The 24411-nt window shown below is 35.3% G+C and overlaps 1 protein-coding gene across 13 annotated transcripts in view; it reads left to right on the top strand.

The window, feature by feature from the left end:
* Positions 1-24411, top strand: part of CCDC171 (coiled-coil domain containing 171) — a 388533-nt gene that overhangs the window by 196628 nt on the left and 167494 nt on the right. For 12 of the 13 annotated variants that reach the window (XM_074361538.1, XM_074361540.1, XM_074361545.1 and 9 more), the window contains one exon: positions 7639-7770. The exons of the other annotated variant lie outside the window; for it this stretch is intronic. In XM_074361538.1, the coding sequence (XP_074217639.1) occupies positions 7639-7770 (132 nt within the window). The remainder of the gene's footprint in view (positions 1-7638; positions 7771-24411) is intronic. 13 annotated transcript variants of the gene reach the window in all.

Here is a 24411-nt window from a genome sequence, read left to right as displayed (position 1 = left end):
GGTTTTAAGAACTATGAGTATGTAGGCTAGATGAGTCCTGGTGAAGGTTTGGACCAAAGAGTGATGATAGGTGGTATCAAAAAGGCTATGAAGCTTATTTAGTAAAATGGCACATGGAGTGAGAAAGGCAGGGGAGGGGGATTCCCAGGATGGGCAGTGTGATTATTTGATGTTGGGAATAAAAAAAAAGGAGCAAGCTTTTTCGCTTTTTTTTCCTTTTTGGTAAGGAGAAGAAGGGAGACAACGATGAGTTTTGTTTTGGAAATACTGAGTTTAAGGTAATGTGGAGTGATCAGCAGGGCCTCGGGGGAAAAGTCAGGGCTAAAGATAAAGGTTTGAGATTTATTAACATAATACTCTGGCAAAGAAAGAAGGCAGTATAGCAGTTGACAGGAGAAACAAGACATTGTAGATAAATGGGAGGCTAGGAAATGCATTTTGAAAGATTAATTATGCCACTAGAGTTTGAAGTCCTTGAGGGATGGAATTCTGTCTCCTTAATTTTTATATCCTCAGCATCTATCACAGTGCCTGGTACCCAGTAGGTACTTAATGAATGTCTGTTGAATGAGTCGAACTTTTACCATCACCCAGTCTTTAAACAGAACTAAAGCCATCTCTGGATTCCAGTGAAAGTCTTGCTGGTATTATCTTTATTTATTTGATTTGATGCTAAAAATATCAAGTGTGTTTACTTTACCTCATCAAATCTAGAGGAGAAAGCCTAGATTCAATTATAAGAATGTCTCTAGGAAAGACAGAGATGGTAACAATGAATTTTATAGGCAATAGCTACTTTGACTCCTATGAAATAGAAAGATGATTACTTCTATTGTTGGAGTGAATTCTGGAATAAAATAGAATCAAACAGAATCTGACAGGTGAAGACTCTGAATAGCCAAATCTTTAAATGTGATTTTATAATCTTATCTTAAAAATGGTTAACCAGAATAACCAGAATACATAGTTAACTTTGATTTTTAGTTTTCAATGCATTTATTAAAGAGTACAAATATCATAGAATATTTCTTAATTTATGAAACTGACAGTTATTTTAAAGCTGAAATGTGATCTTCTGCCTCTGACAACCCAGTTTTAAGTGACTCATGAATGACTCTCTAAATGTTACTTATGATTTTTGAGCTCCTTTCCACTCTTAGTTTCTTGATCTTGGTTATGAAGATCAGCTGTGCTGGATATGCAGTCGTTAGCACAGCTGGCTTGCTGATGACACCTTTGTCCATATAGCTGTCTTGTGTGTCATCATTCATATTGTTCGGTGTCATTCTGACCTAGCCAAGCTAAAAATGGTACTCTAGCTCAAGAGGGATTTAAAAACCTTGACAAACTAAAGATAAGGCACTAGAGAATGTCGTATACGTGTGCTTTACAGTTTTTAGCTTAAACACACCCAAATACCTAATTGCAATGTGCTTCTGTCTGTATCCTTTGAAATAACTTACCCTAGGAAAGAAAATACCTCTGTATGGAGAGCTATAACAATTCATAAGTGCATTTCTCTATTCTCAAGTATGGGTTCTGTGTTTGTTTTAATAGCCCAAGGTCGCAGTAATCTATTTGTGAGGTGCATTCTATGGTATATCATCTACACCACAGATTTATCGTGCTGTCTTGTTCCTTTATAAGATGCCCGTGATTAAATCACCTTATATTCCAGCTTGATAACTTGATTTGAGGGTTCAGTTTTTCAGATTCTTAATTGGGATGTAGCCAGCTTGGTAATTTGATTCAAGAGATCAGTTTTTTAGTTCCATAATTGGGATGTGACTATAATGTGTGGGGTGGTTGTGGTGGTGGTGGATTTTGCCCATTTGCTGGTGACAGCAGCTGCAGTTGTTGGAGAGTTCTGGCTCTGCTCCAGAGTTGTAGGTTAAGTTAAATAACCTGCCAGCAAGACAAGGCTAGTTTCTCACTTCCTTCTTTTCAAGTGACGAGTGTCTGTGCTTGCTGCAGCGCCAGCGAAGCCCCTGCTTCTGCTGCGAGTGCCAAGCCTCCCTCCCATAGGTGTGGAGCACAGCAGGGCCTGTTGCATGTATCTTGGGACCTCATAGTTCGGGGATCTCCCATGTGAGATTATGATTATTGTATTAGGAGGACTGCTGCACAGATACCTGTCTCACAGTAAGATAATTTGTGTGTGTGTGTGTGCGGGGAGAGAAAACATGAGAGAACGAAAATGCCCACAGGTTCAGTGAAACTACTGAGGAAAATAAGGGTGTTTAAGTAATAGTCTCCACTGCTTATCACAAAACTTCTTTTATAAAAATTACACATTTTTGCTAAGGTTGCCAGACAAGGGACAAAGAAAAGGGAAAATATATAATAGTGTTGTTTTTTAGGCAGGGAAATGGAAGAAGTACCAAAATCTTGAGCAGTTTCCTCATCTACTAACTGTTCATTATAGATATTAAGAGGCATTATTATTTGTTGCTGAGAGCACTGGACAACAGTGTCCTCATATTAGGGGTGGCAGTAGCTGTTTCACAAGGCGGATGGCAGAATGAATTGAGATAGTGTGGATAGTACTTTGAAAAGTATAAAGTGCTTTAGGAAGTACTAATGGTATTGTTACTAATAGGAATAGTACTGTACTCTATCCATTTCATTAATTAATTAAAGAAAAGATAAAAGAGGGAGATATCTGTTTGGATATAACTGTCCAGTTTGCTAATGTCATTTCCATTGCACTGACGTGCTTTAAACCCTGACTTATCACTAGGCACGTACCAGGGTCCTGGAACTGTCTAAATATCTTGTTTATTATCCTTTCTTTCCTATTGCCTTGTAGAATTTGTGAGTTTGGAATGACATTCTTATTCGATCACACGCTTACCAAGAATTTCTGTATACATAGAGTTTTCCTTGCTGCTAGTGTTACTACAGAGTATATGGTTAACCCTTTCCAATTCCTTTCTCTGTATATTGACAAATGCTTTCCAATATGCTTTGATCAAATTTTCTTTTTAGGTGTTAGAATGGGTGATCAGTCATGGTGCCAGGAAAGTTAAACCCAGTCAAGTTGTGTACCAGAATATGTAAAACTTGAAAATACTTTAGGAGATAGGTTACTTATTTCCTGAAACACTTGAAAGAAGGAACCAGAAAATGTCTGTGCTGTGACCTGTGTTTGTGAACCATATGGTCTCTGTCTCAACTGTTCAACTCTGTCCTCGTCACAGGAAAGCAGCCAAAGACAACAGCCAAATGAATGGGTGTGGCTGTGTTCCAATAAAACTTTATTTACAATAACAGGCGGTGGTCTGGATTTGGTCCCTGGGCTATATTGTGTGCCAAGGACACTGCTCTCTAATGTATAGGTTGAAAAATAGTGCTAGGCTGCCCTAGTATATAGGATGAAAAATAGAATAAAGAGAGAAGAGAAAGCAATAAGGAATCAGCAGAAGTGGAAGAAAGTACAGAGGAGGAAGTGTAGGGAGTGGAAATATAGTAAAACCTGAACACAGAATGATAAGAGTGGAAGTTACAAGAAGCATTGTTGAGATCTGTATTTGATGGGAATCTCTGGTAAGAATGTTTTTTGAAGCATTGGAGGCCATAATAGATTTGAGCAAGTAAAATTTTAGGCAGATCAGGAGTATGATGTAAAGTCCTAATATCAGTTGCTTTTCCCAGGCATTCAGGATTCAGGCATTGTGTGCATCTTACATGTGTTCTCACATGTATCTGAGTTTGTATCTACAGCCCTCACTGCTTCTTCCTTGGTATCCTACTGGTAAAAACACAGCTAGTACCATATTTCATGAATATTTTTTATTAATTAGAACATTGGGTCCAGAGGGCTTTTATAGTTGTGCATGATAAAACATACAGGTTCACATTTTGATAGTTGAGCAGTTTTTGTAAAAATAGCTAGTTTAATTTCATAGTTGATGTATCTAGCAGAAATAACTTTTGTGGTATTTTGGTAGGAGTACAGAAAATTAGGAAACAGATTGGTGGCTTGTGAGTAAAGGCTAATCAGAAATAGGAGCAGTATAGTGTAGATCTTATGAATCATTTCAATCTGGAACTAGATTGTTACAATAAAATAAATATTTCACAATGATGTTTTGACTTCTTAGAAAGTTTCATTTATTTTTCTCTGTACACCTGTTTTTCTTGTTTCTTATGGCATATCTTAAAATATTTGCTTTCTGAAAGTATGTGATAAGGGAGGAAGAAAGTAAACTTTCTAAAAATCAAAATTTTCAAATGAAGTAACATAGGTTTTTTTTTTTTGATTGTCAGAATATTGTGAAATTGTACACTTTTTATAGAATGTTCTAAATGTATACAACTTGACAGTTGAAATTTATATTGTGGAACTCTGTAAAAAATTTCATTATAGGTTAAAAGTGAACTTTTAGCCATTTTAATATATTTATTGCTCACATTTATAAATAAATCAGACTAAAAAGGGTATAAAATCTTAATTATAGGATGAATAATGATGTACTGTAGCAGAATTAAAGGCTGACTTTTGAAATTTAAGATTAATTCAAACCAAAGACAGGTGATGATGGTTGTTCTAATCCTAATTCACACTAAAATCTTTATTTTAGAAGACGAAACTAGTTTTCCCTTTAGGGAAAAAGACGATTTTATTGTTACTTCAAAAAAATTTTTGACAGTAAGAAATTTACTTTAAATTCTCATTTTTGAAAGGGACCATTTTGTATCCAGTGGGCAGTATTTCTTAAAGAAATCCCACTTACCTCTTTTCTGATCTTAGTTACTTTGTTCTCAGCCTGCCTGTTCTATTTTCCTCATGAACAAATTTAATGCAATAAAATGAGAGTCTTTTTACTTACTGTTCTGTGTTGAATCGTTTCCCTGTTTCTCCTTGTCCACACCCTGAAATTCAGACTTGACTTTTGCATTGTTTCTGAACAGCCTCCCCCTTTTCACCCTTTATTTTTTCCTGGTCCTTGTCATCTTTCCTTCCTGCTCTTTGCTGCATTGTTAGGTTTTATTTTTCCTAGTGTCACTGTTTTGTGTTCTTCAAACATGATGCTTTCACTCCTTTTATCCATTAAAATAAAACAATTCCTGGTCAATCCTTTTTCAAGACTTAAAAAAAACCCCACCTTTTTCTAGAAACATGTGGAGAACATTTTAGATGCCTATTTTCAAAGTTTTGATTTAATTTAAAGGTGTAAAAAAACTTAAATTTCAGTAGAAATATTTGTGATATTGTGTCTATTATATATCATGGGGCACTGTCTCACGATGGCACTGTCAACATTCAACAGATAATTTATAATTAAATGATAGTGTTAACACATGTATATTATTCAAATAATGCTGTAATTATGATGTCCGTCGTTTGGTTTAGCAAAACAACTGCATTTTCAGTTTTTTCCCCTATCTAATACAAATACAAAGAATTATTTAATTTGGCAAATTAAATAATGTTGTAGTGAAAATGTTAATTTGACAATAAATCACAGTTTTAAATGCCAGATGCCCCAGCTTAATGTTGTTCAGAAAGTTTATTGAGAGAATATAAAATGTGGCTTACTGTTCCTGTATGTCAGGCTTCACAGATGAAGTATGGTGCCTGATATTAATCAGGTTAAAGGACCTCCAGTACTTGGAGTGTGCTGTGGATTGTACCTACATTGCTCATGGCTCCTTCTCCCCCCCTCTGCCTGTATTAGCAATCTGCTTTTGTACTTTGACATCCAGGATTTCCCTAGTGAATTTTGTCACAGAAAAAAGAGAATCATCAATATCGCAGTTAAACTTGACTTTCAAAGCTAATAGTATCTCATTTGGGGGCTCAAATTTAATAAATTTTCTTTGATTCTGGGTGAGTTTTTAAACATCAAACAATGAATTGGCCAGGGTGCAGTAAAATATTTAGATCTATTGACTGTTGTTCAGAAGGGTAGAAAGCAAAACACTAGTGGTTTGATGTTGATAAATTCTCAGTACCTTAATCCACATTAATGTTTTCTTTTATCTGAGTGCACACTGGTGACAAAAAAAAAAAAGGCAAAAGAAAGTGTCCACACATATAAAATAGAAAACATAAAGCAAATATATTTGTAAAATATGATTTATTTTGGTATATTAAGTAAGTTAAAAGCATTCTTCTCCTGACAAAAGACTCTGGAGAAAGTTTGTTACAGATAAATATACATTCTGAATTGAGACTCCAATGTGCATATCGTACTCACACTATTATAAAAATTGTATTGTAGTGTATGTTTTACAGCACACCCTTTGACATTCAGTTATTGACAGAAATTCTTCAGCTCAGCTTGAGAATGTAAGGGTTTTTATAGCCTCAACTAGCATAAACAATGAAAGACGTCATCGTATGTTTGTATATGTTTGCTGATTTAAGGAAACCTTGTATAGTACGATAGTTCATTCATAAAGTAGGAAATAGTTCAAAGTTTTACAAGCTGCCTGAGAAGAACAGAAAAATGAAGGATTGGTTTTCTATCATATATGATTGCCAAGTTACATGTGAAGTTGCTCAAATAAAACTAAAGATATAAATACATTTACTTGAGCAATTAGTGTTACTTTTATAGTTCTCCTCATTCTTAACCTTTGCTATCTCATAAAAAGTCATTTTTTTCTTGTGGCTTTAAGCTAATTGTATACTATTTATCAAATATATGGTGTCAAAGAGATAAATTTTTAAAAACTATTCAGGCATAAGGAAAGTTAGAAAATATGAAAATTCCTATCATTAAACTATATAATTAAAGATTGGAGCTTAGTGATCTTAAAAGGAAACTAAACTCTGAAATTTTTAAGGCTTTTACTAAGTTTGGATATCAAAAATGAAAATAACTGTTTCTGAGCAGTTTCTTATGTCTATTATACAGGGAGTATTTTTCATTTGTCCAGAAGGTGGCAGTGTAATATCAACTGCATTGCAAGAGAATTGGTATTTCTCCTGTATCTGTGATATGTGTATATTGTTACCTTGCCGAATATTTAAAATATAGTACAAATACTACTGATTTTGTCCATTATCTTATTTAAAAGTTGTGTGGCCAAGTTGGTTTATATGTATTTAGTCATTAAGACTCAAGTTTAATAAGAGTAAAAAGAGCAAACAAACCTCTTGCCTGGTGTATTTTTAAGTCTTCTTGTGTGTTGAGCATATTTGTTTTTATTCTAGAGTGTATATTGAAGTTTCCTTTTAAAGACTAGTACCTAATAAGTATCTTGTTCAGTATATATCAGTTAATACTAGTTAAATTAAATTTGTTATTAAGAAAGTGAGAATAAGTAGGAGATTCCTTATTGTTTATTTTTGATTTTGTGGGGTTTTTTTTTTCCTTCTTCCCTGTTTCTTTTGAGGGTGGAACAGTGAAAAAAATAATTCAAAACCTCTTGATCAGAAGAGCTCTAGTGACTCTTCTTCCCTCCCTCATTTCAAGCAGGAGGATGCTTTTTCTTCTTAACATTCTCCCCCAGCACTCTGAATTAGAGATTTATTTGCAACGAAAAATCAATTAGTCCTAAATTTATTCATGGATTTCAGGTCCAGCGATCAATGCAAGTCCACTCAGTGGGCTCAAGGGGACCCAGTTCATCCCAGTTAATGTGTCTGAAGGGGAATTACCATTGATGCTATTTTTTTCCCTTTAGGTCAGAGATCAGATCTCGCTGTCACGGACTGCGGCAAGTAGGAATGACTTCACCCTGCAGCTACCCAGACTGCACCTGGAGACCTTTGCATTGGAGGGGCTCAAGGGCGGGCCAGAGGTTGTAGCATGCCAGGTTAGAGTCTAAATAACATTGTTTGCTACCAAGTCATGTAGAAAAATAAATTTCACTACTGGAGAGAATGAAAACCTCAAAGTATTGTGACTAACTTAAAGGAGATGCAAGTGATTTTTCCTCATTTTTTCTTCTGCCATGTAACTCTATATTTCAGACATAACTGTTTTTTTCTTTAAAGCCTAGAACTGGCCAATTAAATAATCCAGGCAAGTATTTTTTTTACCAAGGAAAAAAACGTATTTTACAGCTAAGTACATTATTAAAAGAACATACTTTCCTGGCAGCAGAGGACAATAAGACGCTAGGCTTATCTCTTTAAGCTAGTCTCAATTTGTACCTCTTATTGTTTTAAAATAAATCACTTTAGATAAAGTTGTCAGGAGAGATATTTGACATTTTCAATGTTAATTTCAAAGTATATCCAACATTTCTTAAGTGGTAATTTAATTTCAGTAAATCTAGAAACTAACTGTACTTTGCATTGAAGAGTATTTTATACTTCAGTGATTAGTTTTAATGAACATTGTAATATGTGCCAACTGTATTATTTCATTTATAAAACTCAAAGCACCAAATCGTAAAACCTCAAATAACTTTAAAATAAACTTAGTAATGATATTTATTTTCAAAAACATACTCATTTTCAGATGTTGTAGCTAGCTTTCTATTCTAGTTTACTGTTATGTTATTGTGCTCATTTTTTTCCTTAGGGTTAAAAATATTTTTTAACTGGAAAAAACAAAATTTAGTATGTACTTTATTCTCCTTTTAATGTCCAATTTCTTTATTAGAAAAATATATCAACATTATGTGAACTATAGGGAGATTTATATTTCAAAAGAGATTGTCCTTGTTCAATAGCACCTTAGATTTTTCAGTGTATTTAAGAGAAATATCTCTTAAAACTCAACCTATGTTTCACATTTTGAAGTTTAAGATAAACATTTTCATTCTTCAGTTTATGACCCTGTGAAATTTAATTTTGTACAAAATTAATGTCAGTACAAGTAGGGCTATGTTAATTTTTCTACATGCTCCATACCCTAATTTAATTTGTTATTAGTACTCAAATTAATGCTCGACAAAGAAAAAATACTTGTTTTTTCATTAGCTTGTCCATCAATATATCTAATACATATGTAATTATAAAACTAAGCATAAAACATTTTTATTTTTAGTTATAGGCTGGAATATCATACCATTATTTAGTACAAGATTAAGATGTACATTTAAAATTTGATTATCACTATTTATGAATTCATTGTAACCATGAGCCCAATATGATTTGAAATTTTTCTAGTGGTTGTAAAGTAATCCTTTACTTGGTTATCTTAATTCGGAATCTAACAGGGCTTAGTACTTGTCGTAATTCACAAATAAAGACGTCGCCCAGACTCGAGATTTTGATGATTTGGAAAGAGACTGATTCCTAGGAATGCCAGTTTTTGAGGCAAAACATGAACTCTATAGTTCTGATGTCTGTGGATAGCAAGAAGGAAATGTATAGGCCTGTATTTTAAACTACTATCTTTTCCAGATTCTAATAAAAATAGTTATGCGGGTTACCATATACCTAAACACATGGGTGAGTTTTGCATTGACATGCTGTAGTATGCACTGTAGTTTAGTAATATATGTTTTGGTTTAGTATTCCATGCAGAGGCGATCACGTGATTTGGGACATAATAAGTGTTTTACGTACACACACGTACACATTTGGCAATATGCTGTGGAGTACTTTGAGAAGAAAGGCACTGTATTAATTGAAGATTTTATAATAATACTGTCACTTTAGTGAGCACTTACTAGGTACCAGGTATCATACTTAGCTCTTTAAATATATGATCTCAGTTAATTCTCACAATAGGCCTGTCAAATAGATGGCATTATTTCCATTTTACAACTGAAAAACCAAAAACTATTGCATGTAATTCTCCTCAGATCAACAGCAAGTAAATGGCAGGGCCCAGAGCCTAGGTTTAAGTCTAGGTGCATTTGACTGCAAAGCCTGAATTGGTAAAATCTGACAGTAAAAATCTAGACACCTATGTGAAATGGTAAGAGTGGAACCTTTGAAATCTATAGTGGAGTTTTTCCTTCCATTTGCACAATATTCATTATACATCTGTGTATTATAGGTCATAGTTCATGCTGTATCGTAGACAAATTTGCAGATAAAAATTTTTGTTTCCATTTGACAGGCTAATATTATAGAACTCTTCACCTCTTTTTGCAGTATATGAATATGTATATTTATACTAAGTGTAGCTACGTATTTAGGAATTCAGTATTCATTTAGCTTTGTACTCTGTACTGATGAACTGGACTATTCAAAGCATGCAAGTCCTTTGATTATGATGAGGAGAGGACCACTACGCAGGATGTGGTAGAGTGGGTGAAATATTTGGCCAAGCTGCACAACTATCATTTAGAGTAGAAGGAGCTGAGGTTCTCCTGGACAGCACTGCTTGTCTTTTCCAATGGAGCAAACTTTATTATAGATAACATCCAGGACGGAAGGCAGGCCAATGAGCACAATTGAAAGGTGACGAGGATGAGTGGATTACTTTATCTCTCTTGACTCAGAAAAGTGCATGCTCAGTTTCCTTATCTGCAAAAACATGTAATGCTACCCATTTCTTGGGTTTATGGTAAGTTTGAATGAGGCAATGCATGTGGAGAGCACAGTGCCTAGCACAAAGGAAGCAGACTATGCGTGGTGGCTGTCATCGTTAAGGGCATTATGTAAAGATGAAATAAGCAACAGTAGCTTGATTTTATTACCTTTATTTAGGAATAGTTACTTAGGATCTTTATATCGTTCCATTTGGTTTCTTCACTCTTCCTTGATTCTTCACAAGCTTTTAAGTAATTTTGATCAAGATCAACTTTAGCTCCCTATTTACTTTTCCTTGTTACTTGGTGTTCCAAGAGGCCATGTCTCCAGTGAAACTCCTTACCTAAGCTTCTGTGGCAAATTTTGGAACTATTATACCTGGGCTTTTATCTCCCAAATAACAGCATATTAATCTACTACAATACCGGGAAAAAACCCCACCTAGACTAGACAAGTTAGTGTTAGCTAAAAAGTCCAGTACACTGTTGAATGCAGAGGACTTTATAAGAAAAAACGTTCTTGCCCATACTTTAATTAAAGATAATACCTGTTACTCATTGTCTTGCACTTTGAATTGTGTTTTTTCACTAATTAGGACTTGTAATGCTTTTAATGTCTGGAAAATATTAGCAGGCATCCAGTAAACGTTTGTTTATATCTCCATTCCCATTCAACAGTAAACAACACAGAACAATATCAATAGCTCACATTTATTGAGTGCTTATTCTGTACCAGTTACTGTGCTAAGAACCTTACATTTACTCTCTCATTTAATTCCTGCAACAACCTTATGAGTAATATGCACTCTGCTTTTATCCATTTTACAAAGGAAGAAGCTGAAGTTAATTGAGATAAAGTAAATTGCAAAAGTCCACTTACCTAGTGAATAAGGAAACTGGTTCATTTATCCTTTTAACCGTGCCTTCCTGCCTTTTGAAAACCGTGGCATAGTGTTTGTGTGCATGTGTGTATTTGTGTTTTTCACGGTGGCAGAGACAGAAAAAGAATAAAGATAAGGTCTATTGTAAAATACAATTTCATTTGTGAGGAAATACTGGAGGGAATAGAAATCCAAAAGAGGTTAAATGGGATAGTTACTTAAACTGTGTATTTCGGCGTCTTCATCTGTAAGATGAAAATAATGAAAGTTTCTAACTCAGTGTTAGTGTGACGATTTAATGGGTTAATACATCTGAAGTGCTTAGAATAGTGACAGGTACGTTGTAAATACTCAGTGTTTATTAGCTCTCCACTAACATGGAAGCTTCATGAAGCCAGGAACCTGCCTTTGTTCACTGCTGCATTCAGAGCTCCGAACCCTGCATAGCATAGAGGAGGTCCCCAGTATGCACGGGTGAACGAACACTGGATTTCAGACACTACAGGAAGCTGCTGTGCCTGGGTTGTGCATGCCTTTAGAAGACTTGGTATCGTTGTTTGTTTGTTTTTTTTTTCTTCTAGACCCACTTCACTTAAAAGGAAAAGTCCCCCAAGCCATCTCATAAAAGTGTTTAAGGCTTAGTGCATAGTAACTATACCTCTGGAAATGCAGTGTGTTTTATAAATATATGTTTATAAACACTTCATTAGAAAGGTGTCATCATGAAACTATTTATTTATGAAGATTTTAAACAGCAGAGTCTTCACCGTAAATACAGTAATCCTTTAATCACCCATGACCTCCCATGTCATTACAAAGTCCTTACTTGGTATGGTTGTTTGTTATGTATTATACCCACAGCTTTGGGGATACCATGGTTTCTTACATCTGTATTATTTTCCAGGCATAAAAATTTCTCCCAGCTATTTTGTTGTATTTATAAAGTCAAATCATAAAGAGCTTCTTGAGAAGAAATTTTTTTTAATGTAGAGAAGGAAGAAATAAATATCTGTACCTAATTCTAGTCATTTTAAGTAGAATTATAAACACTCATATACATATCATTTACATATAATTATACATATAATATATGTATACAAACAATAATTGAGTCAGACTATTTTGTAAGCATTTTTTTTTAAACCTAAAAACAAATCATGGATGTCTTTCTTGTCAGTAAATACAGACTTACCTCAACATTTTTGATGATTGAGTTATGTTCCACAGCATGGATCTCCTGTAGTCTAATCAGTTTTCTATTGATGGGTGTTTACGTTGTGTCTAATTTTGGGGTTATCGTGAATAAGGTGACAATGGATATCCTCTTGTATGAACTTTTGCATTGCTGTCCAATTTTTTTCCTTAGACTGAATTAGTGGACTTGCATCTAAGGTTATGCTCTTTCTAAAGCTTTTGATACATATCCCCTAGTTGTCCCTGAACAGCTAAATGGCTTCTGTTGGTTCTTAATTTCCTTTTAAAAGTATGGGTCTTTATTTTCTGATACTAAAAGAAAGTTTTATCTTCTTTTTATGATTTAGGTCTTACCTGATTTTTCAGGTGACCATTCTCACTGGGTCCTTAATTTACAGAGTTGCAAGTGTTCAGTCTAACAGTCTCTATGGTGAAGTAAAGACAATATATTTTGTGACAGCTGTTTGTCTCACAGATATTCTTTTTCATGTATTTATGGATCCATGACTGTGCTTTGAATATTTCAGATTATTGGAAATCTGACCTTTTTGATAAGTTGGGTCATTTTAGTAATAAGGTATCAAAAAGATTTCAGGGTTATCTAAAGTTGTTATCTATGAATGTGCAATTCTCTTTAGATTCTAAAATCAAAATATCTTTTAAACTAAAAAACATAAAATGATTATAGAATTTGGTTATGGAATCAAACAGAATGTTGAAATGCTACCTTCTTCAAAGGCTGGAAAGTGCTTCCCAGGGAAGAGCTGTTTGTAGGGGAAAACAGCTGGAAAAATCATATAGTTTGTCTGAGAATAAATGCATTTTGATGGAAAAATACCACCCTTTGTTTCATCTAGCTGCTTGACAGCTGTAGCCTCTGGTTCCAAAGAATGTAAATTGTGCCAGGGAATCTGAATGCCCTAGATTTGAGGCCTAACTTGAGGATGAATATAAGAATTAGTGCTTTTGTTTTTCATGTTGACACCAGGAAGAATAAATGGCAATTTCTAACATAATGTTGTCCGAGAAAATATTTTTATTATTTGCTAGTTAAAATTTTAGAATTCTACTGTGAAGATTGGATAATGCACAAGCAGACATTAAGTTTCTTCAAAACTTCCTGGTATTGGAGCTGTGAGCGATGCTAAATGAAACAAAATATCACAAGAAGTAAGATGTTCATGTATACAGAAGGACTAGTTTTAAGGATGTGTTGCAAATTGGGATAACAGTGATTAAATAATCAAAGAAAAGCATGTAAACATTGGTTTTTAGTCATTGTGAGTTATGCATTGTTGTACTCAATCCGTATCTTCTCCTAAGATTTTAGGAGGTTTTAGTTTCCAGTGACCAGGAAGACTTCGCCGGAGCCTCAGCCTTGCACGTCTGTCGTTATTAGAGTCATTTAGGTATCATCACCTAAGTCCTTTCACACTCCCTTCCTTCTCCCTTCTCTTCCTGGGCCTATTTGATTTGCCCTTTTTCTTTTGTTTGTTTTTTTAGCAGAGGTGGTGGTGGTGGTGGTGGAGATGGGCGGAGGATGCATCAATCAGAATTTTAGGACAGAATCTTGAGAGGAAAAATGTAAAATTATGGGGTTTTTTGGTTCAGATATTTTACCAGGTGATATATGCTATATCATTCTTTTCTTAGTCTCCATATTTTATTTTAAAAGACTTACTGTAAAAAAAATATTTTCCTTTGTATCCATTGTTAAACCATAGTCTTGAGCATTAAGTGATAGCTAAGATTTCTAAAAAGTATCTGTTAAGGCTAGGAGTTCTAAAAAGTGTTTTAATGTTAGGCAGACAAGACATTTTGCATCTTGCATCATGGGGTTTATTTCAAATTAGTGGCGGTCTGAAACAACAGTTTCTTGTTTATTTTTCTTGTTGGCACTTTTATCTCTCATTGCTTTTTGATAATGACAGGATGACATATTGGGGCAAGGAAATGCATCTGTATAAAGCTTCTGCTACACCAAATCTTATACAGAGGAATCTCATAAATCCTTACTTCTCAATGTAGCTGAAAATACTCACAAATTATTCCCTGTGGGAATGATTTGGTATCAGTGATCTAAACTGACACTAAGTAAAATCTGATAGGAATTCTTTAAAATAAAATCTTTCTCCCAGTTTTGTTTTTTATCATTCCTTCCTTTGTTTATTGCAAGGAAGAATAATTAGAAAGAAAATAAAATCATAGCAGAGTCAGTATCACAGAAGATTGACAAGATTAGGCGACTTTACCAAAAAGTACTAAGATTATCCACACAGCAGATGAAATCCTTCCCCCTGTATACACAAGTTACACAGGTAGCAGGAGTTGTCATTATTTTATCCAGTTGTTGTCTTTTTCTCGTGAAAAACAACATGGTCTTTCTTGTGAAGGATGACTAGGCATTGTCATCCGTGTGGCTCTGAAAGCACTGCTGCAGCCCTGTCCTAGAATCACTGTCTGTGAGCTTTCAGCCCTTACTCTTCTGGTGCATCAGCTTGTTGTCAGTAATGCGGTGATGATGGTACCTGCCCCAGTGTACCCTGGGGCAGTTGTGAGGATCACGTGACATGGATGAAAGACCTTTGAAAATTAAACCGCACTGATAGATAATTTTCCCATTGTTTTCCTTTAAATATTTGGCTTATAAACATTCCTTGATCGGGTGTAAACTCACTTAGTTTTCAATCTCAGGTTGAGATTTTTTTCCCTTCTAAAAGACAAGCAAGTAAATCAGATTATGGGGAAGTTGGCAACCATGAATTTGTGCAATTTTCTATATGTCATGGAGTTTGCTGGAAACATCGTGTTGATCAGAATGGGAATTTGGAAGAGATGAAATAATTTCGTCCGTTGTGGAGAGAGGTAAGCAATGTAATATTGGAGGAAGCCTACGTGAAGAGTCAGAATACCTGGGTTGAGGTTCTGGCTCTGTAATTTAGCCACCTTGGCAGGCCGCTCGATAGCCCTGAGCTTCCTATTTCCTCATCTTTAAATGGAGGTGGTGAAGCCTGTCTTGCTTCCACTCACAGGGTTGTGGGGAGATCAGATGAGATAAAAAACATGTGAGGGTGCTTTTTATATTGTAAAATGCTGAATTAGTATAAGCTATGTTGGACTGAACTGCAGACAGATCTGGGTTTCAGGAAAGTGACCTAAGTACATTAAATAGTGTTTTAGTGTTTTGACTCTTGGAGACTTTTGACTGATGACCTGCTCAATACAGGTTTCACTTTAGTAGCAACATGTGCAATAGAAAGAATAAAATGTTCCACAACTTTAGTGTTTCCTTACAATCTCAGTATAAAGCCATTGCTAACACTTTGGCGAATGCCTGCCATATACATCTATTTAAATAATTATTCTACAAAGTAATTCAAGCATTACTGCTGTTTTCATATTTTCTTTGAACTCATTTTTTGGTATTTAAACCATTTAAATTTTTTTTTGGACTTCAAATTCCAACTCTGAAATAGTGACAGTACTTGCCTGTATGTGAGATGTTTGAGACATACTTAGTGAAAAATCAAAACACAAAACCGATAAAAGTACAGAGCTTTTTTTTTTTGGTTACAATTTTCAGTTCTAGGTATCTCAAAGCAGAAAAGCTGCTGAATGATACGAGCATAATTTCTTTGTCATTAACACTAAGAGGCAAAAACTAAATCCCAAGCTTGACCCTTCCTCTATCTTTTTTTTTTTCATTTTTGAAGCCTATTTAAGTCTAACCCTATTCGATAATACCTTTTAGTGCTTATTATTGAGAGAATGAAGCCTGTGAGCACTTGAACTTTCAAGTGCTACAACAGAATTGCTATTCATTTTAGCTACTTGGACAAAAAAACAGTGTTTGATGGACTGCCTAGGTGAAGACCTGGGAAAGGAAGGGTTATCTACAAATTGAGTGAGTTTATTATGGCTTAGTGATTTGCTGATTGATTTCATTTGCTGTCAGTTAAGGCTCTCTTAATGTCAGTTTTCTTTGCATAATGCCTTGAAATAAAGACTGATGAAGTTCTTCAGATTGATGCCGCTTATATAAACTGACCCTGATTTGCCCTATTCTACATGACAATTTAAGTGACAGCAGATAGAGGAAAATACAGCAATGAATATGCAACTTAAGGATTAAGGGAAATGCAGTAAATCATTCAGTCTAAAATAGGTACAAAAGTAATTTCTTGTAATAATTCCACAAATGCCTTAAGTTTTATTAAACAGACTATTATTAGTCTCAAGAGTGTGTGTATGTATATGTGTAGAGAAAGACAGACAGAAAGAGTGTGTTGAATTGAAAAAGAGAACTAAAAGTGATCCTAAATCTTTTCAAATTACAGTAACTCTTTCTCTCTGCACTTAAACTTGGAGCTGTCAGAATCACTGTTTAAAAATTATTTTATTTGAGGTTGTGTAAGTGCTGTATATTAAAGTAACCAATGAAATGTAGGGTAATTTTGAAGGTTTAAATACTTTTCAGTTTCAGAGCCTTCTAGTAAAAGTGGTAGTAGCTTTTTTTTTTCCTTTCAATGGCCAAAAGTCTCATAGTGCTGACAAAAAAAGAGGTGTAACTTTTGTGGAGAAAATTAACTTAAGGAAAATGTGAAATGTTAATATCTTACTATCTGTTCTGAGTGAGGGGTAGCGCACCCACACCCAACCAGTAGATTTCTCTGTGGACTGTATGACTTTGCTTCCTTGTTGCAGAGCAATATTTTGTCCAGGGTGTATTTTATAATGTGCATTCATCAAAGTGAACCTGACTTGGTGTAATTTCTTTAGGATTAAAAGGGCAGCACAGAGAACTGAGCACTAAAGTGAAGAAAGCGCCTAGGTTCTATTCTGGTGGTCCATGCTTTAGCAAAGCAACATACCACAAGCCTAAATGATATCTGTAATGTATTTGAAAGAGGCACACTTTCTATATTTGTAAATAGGCTTTTAAAAGTTCTCAAACCTTAGATCTTTGGTTGAATGATTATTTGGTAGAATGATTTGCCTGCAAAATTTAAAATCTAAAAGAAGAATCTCCATGTTTATAATCTTTCTAAAATCGAGGAGGAAATCATGATTAAATTAAAGCATGCAGCTTAACCTTTTATATTTATTAAGTTATATCATGGGACAAAATAGAAAATTCTTTATGAGACACAGCCCAGGGACTTACACAAAGCCCTCAGCAGATAGCAATTATGGTCATTATTATTGAGATAATAATAATGTGTGTAGGGGGGTTGAGGAACATTATGATTCTTCATCAAGTGAAAAGGGATTCTTTGAAAGTTTTGGATGTCTCATGTTATTACCGGGTTTTTTTATAACGGCAAATTAAGAGGTTTAATGATTTCTCGTTAGCACTGAGTGGTAAGTAGCAACACAATGCTCTGAAAATGCGTAACTCGGAGGCAAAAACCTGACCTGAACTAATTTTGTGGCAAAACCTGAGAACTGAAGCTCGTCTTATATCCCCCTCAGTGTGATTTTCCAGTGTTTTGCTGTCAAATGTATTTGATTAGAGTCTTTTGCCCCAGATCCCCATGAGTGTTACTCAATAAATGGTATATGTTGCATATTTCCAAAATCCAAAAAATCTTGTGCTCCAAAACACATCTGGTTCCAAGGTTTCAGATAGGGATTGTGGGAACTGTATCAGCATTTATAAAACATTTCCCTCAAAGCTAGCACATATTATTGCTTCAGTGCAAGACTTGTTTTTCTTATAGTCAGGCACATGAGATGGTATTCTTGAGTGAAATTTGAATTTAATATGTAGTATCTCTTGCTTTGTGTTTTGAGTCATAAAGGAATTATGTGTAGTCTGTGCCCCCTGAAAACTCAAAGAGACTTTAACAATTGTGTTATACGCTAATCAGATACGCTCTAATAGGCTTTATTTTACGCAAGTCTAATACCTGTTTGTAGACTGAAGGTACATTTTCGTTCCATGTGAGTAGGAATCCCCTGAGACTTTCTTTCAGGGCCCCTCCCTTTCATATTCTGAAAGCAGAATGGATGGACTTTCTGGTCGCATAAACTACTTTTCTTCTCTTGCATATCCTTCTAATTTGTTCCCACTGGATAAGGTAATGCAGACCCTTAAAGGGTGTGGAGAAGCCAGCTCTCCTAGTGTCCAGACAGGCTCTCAGTGAGGAGAGCAAGGTCACTGGGAGCCCAGGGGCCGGTCGTTCATGTCTCTGACTCCTGGCAGTCCACTGGAGGCTTAGGAACCAGGGTGGCCTGTACGTCAGCGTTTTCTACTTATTCTAGAGGGAAGGTGGAAATATCATTTGAGAGTATTTATTTCTTTATTGGATTGTTTATAGCTTTATTTATCTTTATTTTTTATTCCAATTTTATTGAGATATAATTGACATACAGCACTGTATAAGTTTAAAGTGTACAGCATAATTTGACTTAGATACAGTTTTGTGAAATGATGATCACAATAAGTTTAGTTAACATCCATCATCTTGTATACCAAAAAAGAGAAAGAAAAAAAATGTTTTTCTCATTGTGATGAGAGCTCTTTAGATTTGCTCTCTTGACAGCTTTCAAACATAGCACACAGCAGTGTAAACTGTAGCCGTCATGGTGTACATCACATCCCCAGGACTTATTTATCTTATAACTGGAAGTTTGTATCTTGTGACCACCCCACCTTCATTCAGTTCCCCCTCTCCTTGTTTCCCACCTCTGGTAACCACAAATCTGATCTCTTTTCTTCTGAGTTTTAGATCATACAGTGTTTGTGTTTCTCTGTCTGACTTATTTCACTTAGCATAATGCCCTCAAGGTCCCTGCGTGTTGTCACAAATGGCAGGAGTTTATTTTTTTAGTGGCTGAATGTAAGGTGTAAATACAAATATACAAAGTATTAAGTATAAATATAAATATATATATGTATAGACTTCTCTATCCACTCATCTGTTGATCAACATGTAGGTTGTTTCCATGTCTTCGCTGTTATAAATAATGCTGCTATGAACATGGGGGTGTAGCTATCTCTTTGACGTAGTGTTTTCATTTCCTTCAGATTATAGTCTCAGAAGTGGAATTGCTGGATCATTTTTCATTTTGGGGAGAACCTTTATACTGTTTTCCATAGTGGCTGTACCAATTTATAATCCCACTGACAGTGCACAGGTTTTCCTTGTCTCCACATCCTCACCGGCATTTGCTATCTTTTGTCTTTTTGATTTGATGACAGCCATTCTAACAAGTATGAGTTGATATCTCATTGTGGCTTTGATACGCACTTCCATGATGATTAGTGATGTTGAATACCGTTTCATGTACCTATTGCCCATTTGTGTATGTTTTTGGGAAAATATTTATTCAGATCCTTTGCCTGTTTTTAATTGGATTATTTGTTTTTATGCTATTGAGTTGTATGAGTTCTTTATATATTTTTGAAAGTGTTTAGAGACCAGTTCAAACCAGTACATTGGCTTTAAAACATACAGTGGTCAAGTCTCTTGATCCTATAGATTTGGGAATGGCTAACACCATTCAGTGATGTACTAAGCATCTGCCAAATTCAAGGCACTGTGCTATGCTCTGGGATGCAGAGGTGACTCAGAACTCTTTTTTGGAGGGAGTATGAAGTTTAAGATTGATATGAGATGGAAAGCATGATTGCTGTAGGAGAGGCATAAAGTACATAGTCTGCCCTTCAGAGAAGAACGAAGTTCGTTCTTGCTGGGAAGATTGAGAGAGGCTTCATCGAGGAGGTGGCATTCGAGTGGGCCTTGACAGTTACGCAGTTAAAAATCCCTTTTCATGTAAAATGTTACTATCAGGAAATATAGATGGAAAATATCTGGAGTGTGAGGCTGAGCCACTAGATAGCTCTACAGCAGCGACATACATGGGAGTGTCTCATCTGCAGACTGGCTTGTACTGAATGATTGGTAAGATTCTTTCCAGGTACTGAAGCTCTGTAGTATTGTGAATAAATTATGGTCTCTGCCAGATTTCATGGCAATCTTATTGTTTATTTCTTCATAATGTGCAAAAAGTAGATTCATTGATTTAGTTGAATATCAGAAACCAATTTTGTTCTTAAAACAATATAGTAACAGTATTTTTTGAGTGATATAGTTTAATATACTTAAATTAATTTTGTTATAGAATAGATATTTTAGGAGTTGCTGAAGTAGATGATAATCCTGATTGAAGCCTGTAGATTCCCCAACCAATGTGAAATGTATCAGAATTAGAATGGGATCATGGTAATACAAGAATTAGCTCTTAATAAAGTCATAAAATATTTTTCCTTCTCTCTTATTTTTGCTTTTCTTGTGTGTTGAAAATTGTTCATACTGGATTTAATTAAACCACAAACAAGTGCATCGAATTCTTACAATTCCAACTAAATGACTTTTTAGCACCTGTGTACAAATTAATGTAAAGACACTAATTATGGATATCCTTTGCTGAGATTCATAATTAAAGCTAACAGTTTTCTGTGAAAAGAGGAAAGATAAGTGTTCAACATTGTGTGTATATGTGTGTGTATGTATTTACTCTTTTACGTTAGCTTAGATCAAGTGTGCTTTCTGAAAGTTGTTGGTTTTGAGATAATAGATTGGGCAGTTTTTCTTTGGCAGGTAACAGCTAGCTCTCAGCCCTGTAAGTAATTTATTTCTATAACTTTTCTCTTTATCTTAACACCATTCCTTTAAGAAAATTTGCATACTGAACCCCCAAAAGATTAAAATTAGGATGTGTCTTTGTTATACTATCAAATTTAATGAAAGCAACTGGATCCTTGTAGGTTGATTGTGGAAAAGACAAGTTGAGAGTACTGGTTATCACTTTGGTCTGCAGAAAGTATAAATCAGGAAGAGATTATTGGAATATAAAGTGCCCTTTGTTAAGCTCCAGATATCTTTTGAAGGGGTTAGATAGGCACTCTCAGTACAGTCCACATTATTACTGAAATTGAAGGTGTCACTAACTCTAAAATGAAGAACCACACCATATTGTATGCTGTTAATTCAACAAGCTCAACAAGTAAGTATGCAACTCCTGCTCTGTATGCAGCTCTGTGCTTGACAGATGACTGCGATGGTTGTGCATTCAGAGAGGAGTTAAAAAGAACCTCAGATGTTAGTTCCTAACACAAAAGGAATGAAACAAGCACCAATATGGGAAACGTCAAGGGCCAGCATGTGTGCTGTGAGCCTCTGGGAAGTGTGAAGGTTAGGAAAGGGCCTGAATGTTTCACTAACCTTGTCTTATATCCTCCTCAAAAAATTTTTTTAAACAGGAAGAGGCCTGTCTTTTTTGAGGAGATAATCTACAATATTAGTGTTTTTATCCACTCAGTTTCAATATGAAATTTTAAAACGTATTATTTTCCCAGCTTACACAATGTGAATCAAAACCTGCCTCCTCTCTTCATATACAGCTAAATGGCTTCCCTTTACCCCTAAAATCAGCTCCAACCTTCTCATCTTGACCTGGGGCTCTTCCTGATTTGGGCCTGGTGTCTCTCCAACTTCTGTCTCCCAGGGCTCTCCACTTGATTCACTGAGTATATAGCGATGAGTATAAAGCAATACTGGCCTTTTTGCTGTAACTTGAACACAGCAGACACAGCCCTGTTCCTGAGGCCTTGTGCTTGCTGGTCCCTTTGCTTGGTGTACCTTACAGCAGATCTTCAGGAGGTTCAGGCCTTCTCTTTGTCTGTGTCTTTGCTTCATTGTCACCTCATGGAAGCCTTCTCTCATCACTAACTGAAATAGCCTCGCTTCCCCCTTCACACTTTCTGGCCCTGAGCCTGCTTCATAGCACACGACCTGATGTGTCTGTCTGTTATCTGCCTCTCACTAGAATGTAAGACTTGTGAGGGCAGAGCGTGGTCTTCTTTACCACTGTGTCTTCAGCACCTGGAACATAACAGGTGCTCAGTAATGTTGTTATATATGTTGATTAATGAAATGGAGTTTTCTCTCTTGTGAGCTTTTTAAGAAGTAGAACTATGTGCATATAAAAGAAAAGGGCAGGTAATCTGGAAGCAGATGGACCCCTAATTTCCTGTTGTGCCGCTTATTAGCAATGTGCCCTTAAGAAAGTTATTTAGGGACTCTGAACATCAGTGGTTTTGTATGTAAAATTGTGCTAAGTAATTCCTGTTTTGCAAGGACAGTGTGAAGATTAGAGATGATGCGTGCTGCAGAAAACATACCCTGCTCAGATTTTCACACAGTTTATTTAGTGTAGCTAGGAAATGCCCTTCTTTTGGGTGAGGAGTCTAAGTCACCCTGCAAAGGGGTAACACTAAAAGAATATTAGAGTGACTGTGATCTCCAAGGAATATACTCTTAGTTATCAAAAGTTCATATAAACATTTCTACATATCAGTGCCAGATGTTACAGTTTTGACACTTGGACAAAGCCAGACTGCCTGAATTTCAGCTTCCACCATCACAATTAAATCAAAATACTTATTTTTACACTCATCTCATACTAAGTCTTATCTATATTGTCAGTGGAATCCAAAGCAAGCTGATAAATCTCCACTGTAAAACTCCCAGTGATGTGAAGACATGGTAGGTGCTCAAGAAATGGTAACTATAACAGTGTTTGTTTTTTCTGATGGAGAGCTAAAGTAATGAGGTTAAGTTTCCTCATGGTTTCTTATGACCCACAATGAATTGTGTTACCCACTAGCTACACTACTCTCACTTTGTCAGACCTTGTTTTGCAACACATTAATAAACCCAGTGCCAGTTCTATAATTTACCTATATGATGAATGTTTCATATATTACTTAAAATTTTTTAGTCCCTAAAGCAAGAGAATTTATTACTACTATGGATACTACTACTACTACTATTACTATTATTATAGTCTGTCATTATTATTATTATATTACAGATATATATTATTATATGTCCATATGCATATATGTTTCCAAGAGGAACTTTTTTTAGTCTCTGATTATTCTAATGATCCCTTTTCCATATTCTTATAGGAAGCCAAGGTGTCATTTGTTATCCCTTTGGACTTTCTTTACATAATCTTTAGCATAGTAAGAGCAGGAATCACCATTAACTAGAGGCTGCATTTAGCCTCAAATTGGCCTTGATTCAATTCTGGTTGGAAATAACATACTTGAAAAAGAATTGATCTTGTTTTTGGCACATTTAAGTTGTATATGCCATGGTTGAGTGGAAGCCAGAAAAAAGTTTAGAGTCTAAACACAATACAAAGAAAACATCATTTAAAAAAATCTGATGCAAAAGTATTCTACAGCTTTGCTGAACGTGGTTTCCCATGAGGCTCCTTCTCATACCTGGAAAGCTACTATATTTACATCCTTCAGAGTGGTGCCAGTAAAAATTTTGAGTGATGGGATAAGTCAAGTCCAGAACCATTTCAAGTGGCAAAAAGAGGAAAATGAACTTCGATTCTCTTTTTCTTACATAACATAACCTGAACTATATACAGGATCACGTCAAGTCAATTCATGCTGTTTTGTCTTCAGTTGTGCTTGACTTCAGGAGGTTGTGCATTTGCAGTAAAGTTTTTTCTTCTAATAGGTTGACACATTTACTATTCTTCTTATTGTCACTGTTTTCACAAAAAAACACTTCAGTATTTGTGTGCATATTGCATTAAGTATCTAGTTACACATGATTTTAACCATTCCCTGTACTAAATAAATACAAGTACACAGTCTTAAGTGGACATCAGTGCCCAGACCAGTCTCTAAAGGAAACATAGTAATTCCAGTACATGTACACAAACCCCTGGGACATTTAGGGTCAAGCGTGGGTTCTCCAGGAATGGGAAAATATCTTGCATGCTACAGCGGATCGGTGGGGAACCAGGTTTACCAAAATTCTAGTTTCTACATGAAGGAAAGGTCATTTTTATGCCAGGAAATTTTTCAGACATGGCAAGATAAAAACTAAAACTTTCCTCAATCTTAGTAGGAAAA

This window comes from Camelus bactrianus, chromosome 4 (genome assembly GCF_048773025.1).
Source record: "Camelus bactrianus isolate YW-2024 breed Bactrian camel chromosome 4, ASM4877302v1, whole genome shotgun sequence".
Taxonomy (NCBI): Eukaryota; Metazoa; Chordata; class Mammalia; order Artiodactyla; family Camelidae; genus Camelus; species Camelus bactrianus.
Note: the sequence above shows the minus strand (reverse complement) of the source record. Positions and strands in the feature narration are given on the sequence as shown.